This window comes from Helianthus annuus, chromosome 7, assembly GCF_002127325.2.
Source record: "Helianthus annuus cultivar XRQ/B chromosome 7, HanXRQr2.0-SUNRISE, whole genome shotgun sequence".
Lineage (NCBI taxonomy): Eukaryota > Viridiplantae > Streptophyta > Magnoliopsida > Asterales > Asteraceae > Helianthus > Helianthus annuus.
The window spans coordinates 98,301,437-98,310,823 of record NC_035439.2 but is presented as its reverse complement, the minus strand read 5'-3'; the positions used below and the strand labels follow the sequence as shown (position 1 = coordinate 98,310,823).

The 9,387-nt window shown below is 38.4% G+C and overlaps 2 protein-coding genes across 2 annotated transcripts; both read right to left on the bottom strand.

Moving 5' to 3' along the window:
• Positions 1-1,951: 1,951 nt before the first annotated feature.
• LOC110866762 lies at positions 1,952-2,296 on the bottom strand. The gene has a single exon (XM_022115908.1). The coding sequence runs from the start codon at positions 2,294-2,296 to the stop codon at positions 1,952-1,954; it is 345 nt and encodes a 114-aa protein (XP_021971600.1).
• Positions 2,297-7,969: 5,673 nt separating this feature from the next.
• Positions 7,970-8,991, bottom strand: LOC110866763. Its single transcript, XM_022115909.1, has 2 exons — positions 8,563-8,991; positions 7,970-8,437 (listed from the first exon to the last, which is right to left on the bottom strand). Exons 1-2 carry the CDS (start codon positions 8,989-8,991, stop codon positions 7,970-7,972), a joined length of 897 nt encoding a protein of 298 aa, XP_021971601.1.
• Between the last annotated feature and the right edge of the window lie 396 nt (positions 8,992-9,387).

The following is a 9,387-nucleotide window of genomic DNA, read 5'->3' as shown; positions in this document are numbered from 1 at the left end:
GAATTAATTTAGATTTAGGACACATGTCGTCTCCACAATATTTCTCACATTTCTCACACTTTTAACTTTTTTTACAATAACCTTACCATGTATGGGTATACTCTATTAATTTTTTTTTTTTACATATACATATCAATTTTTTTTACATAAACATATCAATTTTTTTTAAATAATGTGACCTTCGAAATATCAGGCACTGGCTGGTGGTCTTTTCCGCCCACCTTCAGGGCCGGCCATGTATGAGGCTAATAAAAACATATGTCTTTTAGTGAGAAGCTCCCAGGTTTAAACCAACCTGGGCAATAGAAATTATTTAAAGAGTAAATTACAAGTTTTGTCCTTTATGTTTGTCCCAAATTTCAGGCGCTGTCCTTTACCTTTAAAATTGACGAGTTTTGTCCTTAACGTTTCAAAATCCTGCACGCTATGTCCTTTAGGCCAAACCCTGTTAGATTTTTTTGTTAAAGTTGGTCATGTGCCTTGCACATGAGGGTATTTCTGTCATTTTGCTTCCCTAGGGACTATTGAGTAAATCACTTATAACAAGGGACTAATTGTGTAAAAATAAAAAAGTAAATATATAAAATACAATCCTGCACTTTCTTTCTCTCTCTACAAAATGCTCTCTCTCTCTCTCTCTCTACAAAAGCTCTGCAATTTCTTTCTATCTCTAAAAAAACCTGGGTGGTGGATTGTTCAACTACACTAGTAAGCAAACTATACTATAACAGAAAATTATACAATCAGGATGCCTTATAGGAAACACTAACCGATGCCTCTGAGCCAATCTTCCCCAGTCTGCGTCGGCGAAAAATCTACCACCTCCCCCTCCCCCACCCGCTGATGCCTCATCGGACACACCAACCGATGCCTCCAAGCCAAATTCCTCAATCCAAACCCTAACAACTCCTCATCATCCATATCATCTACCAAATCCCCCAATCTCAAAACCCTAGACCTATACCTCCTCATCACTTTCAAATCCCCGTCCACCGGATCAATCAGCACCTGAAATTGACATACCAAACATGAATTACGCTGCGAAAGCTACATAATTATACAATCAGGATGATACATATGCTTATCGGAATTGACGGGGCTAGACATTTGCAATTAATCGGAATTGGGGGTGGATGGTGGTAGCAGGGGGAGGCGGCGGTGGTTGGCTGGTGAAGACGATGGTGGTGGTGGTGGTGAAGACGGCGGTGGTTGTGGTGAAGAAGACGGTGGTTGGTTGGTGAAGACGGCGGTGGTGGCAGAATATGGTGGTGTACATGAAGGCGGTGGTGAAGACGGCGGTGGTGAAGATGGCAGTGGTGGCAGAATATGCTGGTGTACATGAAGGCGGTGGTTGTGGTGGCGGCATATGGTGGTGATGGCGGCATATGGTGGTGACAGGTGAAGATTTGGTTTCCATCATATGGTAGTCCTTTGTTTCTGGATATTTGGTCTCCATAGGTTTTTTTATATATTAAGGGTCTTTACACATTAGTCCCTTAATATAAATTGTTTTACACAATATGCCTTGGGTAACTAAAATGACAAGAATGCCCTTGTGTATGACTATACTTAACAAAAAAATCTAACAGGGTTTGGCCTAAAGGACATAGCGTGCAGGATTTTGAAACATTAAGAACAAAACTCGTCAATTTTAAAAGTAAAGGACAGTGCCTGAAATTTGAGACAAACATAAAGAACAAAACTTGTAATTTACTCTTATTTAAATAATGGTCTAAAGTATGGTATGAAACACATTTGCCGTTAAAAAAATGATAAAATAACATAAACACGGATTGAAGGGTAAAAAGTAAAACTCCATTGCAACTTTATGTGAATAAATTGTTACATATGGAGAAAAATAAATTATCAAATCCCCTTCATAAAATTTCGGAAAAAAAAAATAATTAAAAAACCCTTCGGGCCACAAAACAATCAACCGTTTCGTTAATCGTTATTCAACTATCGTCTCCAACAACGGCTTCTTCGATCTACACATACAAACCATCTTCTTAAACTCCGGCGAACTAAACTCTTCAACTCCCTCAAAACTCACCCGCGGCGGCGTAGGTGCATTTTCCGGCGAAATCCTCACACTCCCTATTCTCTTCCCGCCAGATTTAGCCACAAGAAAAACCGACCCCAAATCATTGGTTGTGACCACTGAATTGCGTCTGTTCATCGGAAACACGACGTAAACGGATGCAATCTCCAGTTCATCGTCTGCGTTTAACGCCAAAAACCGTGATCCGATCCGAAGAGTCTTTGAGTTCACCAGAAATGTGTTTGGAGATTCCATCATGAGTTCGGCAGCGTTTATTGGTTGCCGAATTTTGCGGATTTCGCCGGTCGGGTATATTATTTTTGTGGTATTTGAGTGCTTGGTTAGGGTGCAGGAAGCGTAGTTGCCCATGACGACGACGACGGTGATGGCTACGAAGTGAATTTAGTTTTTTTTTTTTTTTTTTTTTTTTTTTTTTTTTACGGCGAAACTTCTATACAAATGTTTAGAAACAGAACGAGGAAGATGGTGATGGGAAATGTGGATGAGGGGTGGGTTTATTTATATGGAGTTGAGTGTTTGACAAAATATTAAAAAAATAATTAAATATGAATTTAGAAATGTAGTGATAATAATAATAATAATGAGGATAGAATCAATGAAAGGACAGTTGGAATGAATGAGGAATCCCGCGTACCAGAAAGAAAGGAAACATGTTGATCTGGCTGCGGTGATACTTCAATTGGTGTGGTACAAGATATTATGCGGAAGGTACATGTGGTTGTCTAGTGAGGTTATCATGTATTCATGGATGCGATGTGGTGATGAGGTTATTGTCATATGGAACCATGGAGGCTTGGAGCTAGTAGTAGAGGTGATATACTAATGAGTGAAACAAGTTTAGATGACGATAAAGTCGTTACTCATTTGAAAATTTTGGATACCTTGTTCACATTATTTTGAACATTAAATTCTAATATGACATTCTTGAAGAAATATCTCGATAAAGACTTAGCTGATCATAATCAACATTATAACAATTTAAAATTCTGTGTTATAGGAAATCTAGGTTGAATAACGAGCAATGATGCCCTAAAAGAGTCACTACACAATCAACTTCAACATATATCACTACACAATCAACTTCAACTTATTTCACTATTTGCACGAAAGATGTGAGTCTCAAAACAATATTATATTCAACAGAAAATGACAACGCATACACCTTAAAAGCCTTAAGGCAATGGGTCACAAAGACAACACATACACCGTAATCATGTAATTGTGCACTTGTTCGGTTTTACATCTACTTGCTGGCCCTTGCTATATATTTATATATAGTTTTCCGTTCAAAAAAAAAAAAAAAAAACCTGATCGTGAGTTGCAAGGTGTGGTCAATGTGCCATCCGTAACTTGGTTCTGATCTCTTATCAATTTCCATGAACTTTTCTTATTGCAGAAGTCAACGATAAGTCCCGAATAGGTATGCAATGTATCCCCTCAATGTCTTGATACTAGACTTGCAAACCTTCTATGATTTACATGATCGTTGGAGGTCATACCTGTGACCCATTGCCTCAAGTCTAACCTAATATCTTTCTATGTCTTTTAGGCGAAAATCACTTAGATCATACCATCATCATATTGAATACCTTGTTCCGCACATCCAAAGATTTTTCTACGTATAATCAGTTCATGCCATCTTGTATACGGCTTAGGTTTGTGTCAATGTTTTAAAAACTAGTGGTCCGTCCTCTATTGTTTTTTAGAATAGTTGTTCTTAATAGCAAACAAGAACGTGCAAGAGATGACGCGACAAAGCATGAAGGGTAAACGAAGCGCTAAATTTATTCTCAGGTTATTTACTAGTTAAAATAAACATAACCCAATGTATATATTTCAATGGAGTGGCAATAAACTTGATGTAGGATTTGGTTATATATATATACTAGGTTAGAACCCGTGTATTACACGGGTTGAATAAATGTAATTTTATATACTAAATTAAAACAATTATTCTTTAAAAATCTCGTTTATTACACGGGTTGAACAAATGTAATTTTATATATTAAATAATAAAAAATTATATCTTTAAGAACCTCATGTATTGTACCGAATAAATGTAATTTTATATACCAAATAATAAAAACCCGTGTATTGTACGGGTTGAATAAATCTAATTATATATACTAAATAATAAAAAAAGTTATATCTTTAAAAGCACTGTGAATTACACAGGTTAAAAAAATGAAATTTTGTAACCTTGTATATTACACGGGTTGGATAAATGTAATTTTATAAACTAAATAACAAAAAAAATTATATCTTTATAAACCCCGTGTATTATACGGTTTGAATAAATCTAATTATATATACTAAATCATCATCATCATCATATTCAGTAAATCCCACAAATAGCAAAGCTAAGGTAGGGTCTGAGGAGAGTAAGATGTAGATGCTGCTTTCAGTAAGACCCCCCGACTCGATAGTAGTTTTGCATCAAGCTTTGGACATAAGGCACATAACACTCAGCAATCGGGACAAAGACCGATTAGTGCATGTTCCCTTTTGTCTTTCTGCTATCAACGCCACCACATGATGATGATGATGATGCATGATTAACCGTCCGCCGCTTTTAACGTTATTTTCACAAATTTAGTGAAATAACGTTAAAATTAGTGCAATTTCACTTTTGCCCTCCGAGCGTCCACACATATATACATTATTAAAAGTTAGATTAGATTATATATGAAATTAAGTGTGTAACAAAAAGTCTTTATGAATTTCACGTAGAATTAATTGGAATCCTTTATTAAAAGTAGGTTAGATTATATTTGAGCTTATACATGTGAGTAATTGTGATTATTGAATGGTTGAAGTTTGAAGGTTTTGAAATGTGAATTTGATTATGATAGATTATATTTTAGTTTTAAAATTTCGAGAATGATTGAATCAAATAAAAGGATTATGATTTCCTAGAAACAAAAATAACTGAGTTTTTTTTTTTTTTCTGATCATTTTGAACATGAGCAAATATAACGATAGCATCTTAATAAAATAATAACTTATTACAAATGTGAAACCCAATAATTTTACTTCTGTTCCATTTGAACGGAAAAGATAAGTACAAACTAAATTTAAAAAAAACATGCAATATGAAAATAAGAGATAGAATAATCGATAATTTTTTTTTCATAAAATAAGAGATAAGGGTAAACTAAATAAAAAAGTGTCAATTTGGTAAATAATAATATTAAGTATGAAAAGATAGGAAATTACAAATGTAGACATCTTCAATGAATGACACGTGTTCAAAATCATGTTTCTTTTATTATATAGTATAGATTTATATGTGTGTGTGATAATTAAAAAATATCGAACTATGGTTTATTCTTCTTGGGGTCCGTCCTAACTTATTGGGCGTGAATCATGATGATGAGAATTAGGTTACTAGGTAAATCCCCCCCCCCCTTTTTTTTTCTTTTGAAAAGAGAACTTTATTAAAATGAACCGACCAAACCCCAAAATGGGGGGCCAAACAACGGAGGGACTACATATTTACAAAACCACATCAATCTACCCACGAGATATTCCTGACTTTATATCTATTACAAATCCAAAGGAAGCCAAGCACTTTAATATCGCTAATGATGTCAGCCACCTTGACCTGATTGTCTTCGAATTTCTGTTTGTTACGAGCCCGCCATATGCACCAACAAACCACTCTCACGATCCCACAAAATATATCTTTGGCAGAATTCTTCAGCCCAACATGATTGTGAATTTCCAGGATCTCTTTAACAGAAGTGGAGAACACCGGGGCGATTTTACACCACCTAGAAATAGCGAACCACACCTGGGCAGCAATAGCACATCTGGCAAAAATATGATCAGCACTTTCGTCGGCCGAGTTGCACATAGAGCACGTCAAATCCTCTATATCAACTCCGCGATTAGCAAGGGCCGCAAGAGTAGGTATCTTACCCATCTCTGCTTTCCAAACCAGTAGGTTGCATTTGAGAGGAACCAATCTGCTCCATTCCGGAACAGAGTCAACAGAAGGAAGCTCCTCTTTCGCTAGACAATTCTTCACCGCCTTAACTGAGAATTCTTCAACCGCATCTCCAAGCCACTTCCACTTGTCTCGCTCCTCCTTAAATTGCACCTGATCCAAAGACCTGCAAAACCAATTAAATTCGATAATTTGAACAAAAGTTTCAGGCCCTTTCCTCCATTTCCACTCCACATGATGTCTCCCTTCCTGGACTTTAACTCTGTCCGCCACTTTGCATCTTTTGTCAGACTCCAGCTTGAGCAAGTTGAGGTATATGTCTTTTAGAGGTTCGCGTTCCAGCCAAGGATCGATCCAAAAGTATATGTCTCGACCGTTACCCAGCTCCCCTCTAAAATAGTTCCTGATCGGGGCACCTTCGATTTTTATTTTATTGCACGTTCTGACGATATTGTTCCAAACACCGTTAAAAGACTTTTTCACCGGTAAGATATCCCAATTCCGACTACTGGAGTGAATAGCCTCAATCACCTTCTTCCATAAATGATCTCTTTCATTTTTAAAACTCCACACCCACTTGACTAAAAGAGTCGTGTTGATATTTCTAAGTTTACAAATACCAATGCCCCCATCTTCCTTAGGAATTGAGACCCGATCCCATGAAACACAATGCATCTTTCTAACCCCTTCTGAACCTCCCCAAAGAAACCTTCTTATAAGTTTTTCCAGCTCCGATATAACTTTTGAGGGCGCCTTGTATAAAGAGAAGTAATAGTTTGGAAGACTCTCAAGAATAGATCTAATGATGACCACCCGACCTCCCATTGAAAGAGAGTTCGCCTTCCAAGAAGACAATCTAGTTTCAAACACATCGAACACCGGCTTCCAGTTATTGATACGATTCATATTCGCTCCCACCATTAGGCCAAGATATTCGAACGGAGTTTCCCCCGCAATGCAACCAATATCGCTAGCCTTATTTATCACTTCCGAGGAATTCACTCCTATACCATAAAGGCAAGACTTATTTAAATTTATTTTCAGCCCTGAGCACATGTAAAAAACCCGCAAAATTCTCACAACGTTTCTAATGTTCTCGTCCTCCCATTCCCCAATGATAATGGCATCGTCCGCGTACAGAAGATGAGAGATAGTAGGACCATTATTTGGGGTTTTTAGGCCTTGCATCGCTCCGCTTTTCCTAGATTTCAAAAACATGCACGACAAAATTTCCATAACAAAAAGAAATAAAAAGGGGGAAAGAGGGTCACCTTGTCTCATACCTTTGAAGCATTGAAATTCGAATGTAGGCGCTCCGTTCACTAGAACCGCGGACCTGGCCGAAGCTAATACACCGAAAATCCAGTCGCACCAAGCACTAGGAAAATCCATTTGTCTCATAGAGTCGATCACAAAGTTCCAGTTGACGTTATCGTAGGCTTTTTCAAAGTCAATTTTAAGAAAAAACGCCTGTTTATTAGTTTTTTTGCACCACGAGATAAGTTCATTGACCATAAGCGAACCGTCAAGAATGAATTTCCCTTTGATAAACTCCGACTGGAACTCCGATATGACCTCACCCATAACTTCCTTCAACCTATTCGCTAAAACTTTAGATATGTTCAAGTCCACTGGGTCCTTAACTTTAACTTTAGGAATCAAGGTGATAAAGGACGACCCACTCCCACAGTTTATTTTTCCATCTTTATGAAATTGGAGCATGACATTGTAAAAATCATCTTCAAATAGGTACCAGAAGTGTTTGATAAATCTGAAGTTGAACCCGTCAGGACCGGGCGCTTTATCCGCTCCACATCCGAACACCGCTTCTTTTATCTCATTTTTGGAGAAGACTTCCACAATCCTCACTTTGCTTTCCTCCGACAGCTTCTTAATGTTATCACAACGCATCCCAGGCCTAACATGGAAGGTTTCAACGAACTGATTTCTAAAAAACCTCAACACCTCCTTTTTGATAAGCGACGGTTTAGACACCCAATTTCCTCAATATTAAGGCCCAGGATCGAATTCCTCGCCTTCCTATAGTTAATCGAACCATGAAAAAATTTAGAGTTCTCATCCCCGTCGATCGCCCAACGAACCCTAGCACGTTGTTTAAGATCCTTATTTTTCCTTTGTTCGAACTCTTTCAGGACTTTTTTGTTCTCCCACAGCGCCCATTCTTCTTCCTCCTCGAGCTCTCTTTCAACCAAGGTTTCTTCTAGACTTTTAATCTCCTCTAGGGCTTTAACCTCGGTTTCTCTTTCTTTCAAAAGCATGTCGTCCCTCCATTTTTTAATGTGATTCCTTATAAAGGAAAACTTTTTAGAAAGAGTCGAGTCAGCAAGGCCCGAATTCTGAAGCGATTCCGCTGCCCCTTTGACCACCTCCTCGAACCCATCTTTACAATCCAAGAATTGAAGAACCTAAAAGGTTTTGGCCCAAAATTATTATCAACCGTTGTCAAAATCAGTGGGCAGTGATCCGAGAAAAGCCAAGGAAGCGCTCTAAGACATGTCGTCGACCATTTGCTAAAAAAATTATGACACACCAACATCCGATCAATTTTGCTTAGTTTCTTGCCGTAGTCACGGTTGCAAGTAAACTGTTTCCCTGTCATGTTACACTCAACAAGGCCCATGTTATGAATAAAAGCATTAAAATTTCTAGCGCAAGGAGCTTTGAAAGCGGAATTTCTCCTCTCGTCGGGTGACCGCACGGAGTTGAAATCCCCCAACAGGATCCACATACCAGAGCTCCTGCCAATCTCGGACTCGATAACATCCCACAGATCTTTCTTGGCTGAAACCCCTTGCGGAGCATAAATATTTAAAATATTTAGCTCCTCCCCACACCCCTTAACCCTCCCTTTGATAATAAGAAAATTATAGTTTTTGATCGACCCAGAGAATTTGAAAACTCCAGGATCCCACAAACACACCAACCCACCCGATTGCCCCACCGCGTTAACAAACTCCATCTCGTACTTATTACCCCCCCCCCAAATTTGGAGAAAAACATACCTGTCGTGTTGCCAACCTTAGTTTCTTGAAGCGCTAAAAAATTCAGCCCGTGTTTGGTTTTGATGTCCTTGACCCAAGCTTCCTTCTCACCCCCTCTCAGACCTCTGATATTCAAAGTCATGAAATTCATTGGTCAGCCGCATTAATCCCTTCTTCTGAGATCACTTTCTCCATCATAGGCCCGAACCTGTTTAACTCAACCCCGATAATCTTTCCGACTTCTACCGTGGCTAGAATTTCTTTCCCCAAACCATCCACAGAACTGTCCGACAGATGCTTAACATCCTTCTCCGGGGTCGTACCAACTCCATCCTCTCCTACCTCAACGCCATCGACGGGATCGGTACTGATGT

Bases quoted from the DNA above. Each gene is read 5' to 3' on its own strand.
- LOC110866762 (XM_022115908.1), bottom strand. From the start codon at position 2,296: ATGGAATCTCCAAACACATTTCTGGTGAACTCAAAGACTCTTCGGATC.
- LOC110866763 (XM_022115909.1), bottom strand. From the start codon at position 8,991: ATGGAGTTTGTTAACGCGGTGGGGCAATCGGGTGGGTTGGTGTGTTTG. The intron at 8,438-8,562 runs GTGTGTCATAAT...AAAACCTTTTAG, and splicing joins GCAAAATTGATCGGATGTTG to GTTCTTCAATTCTTGGATTG.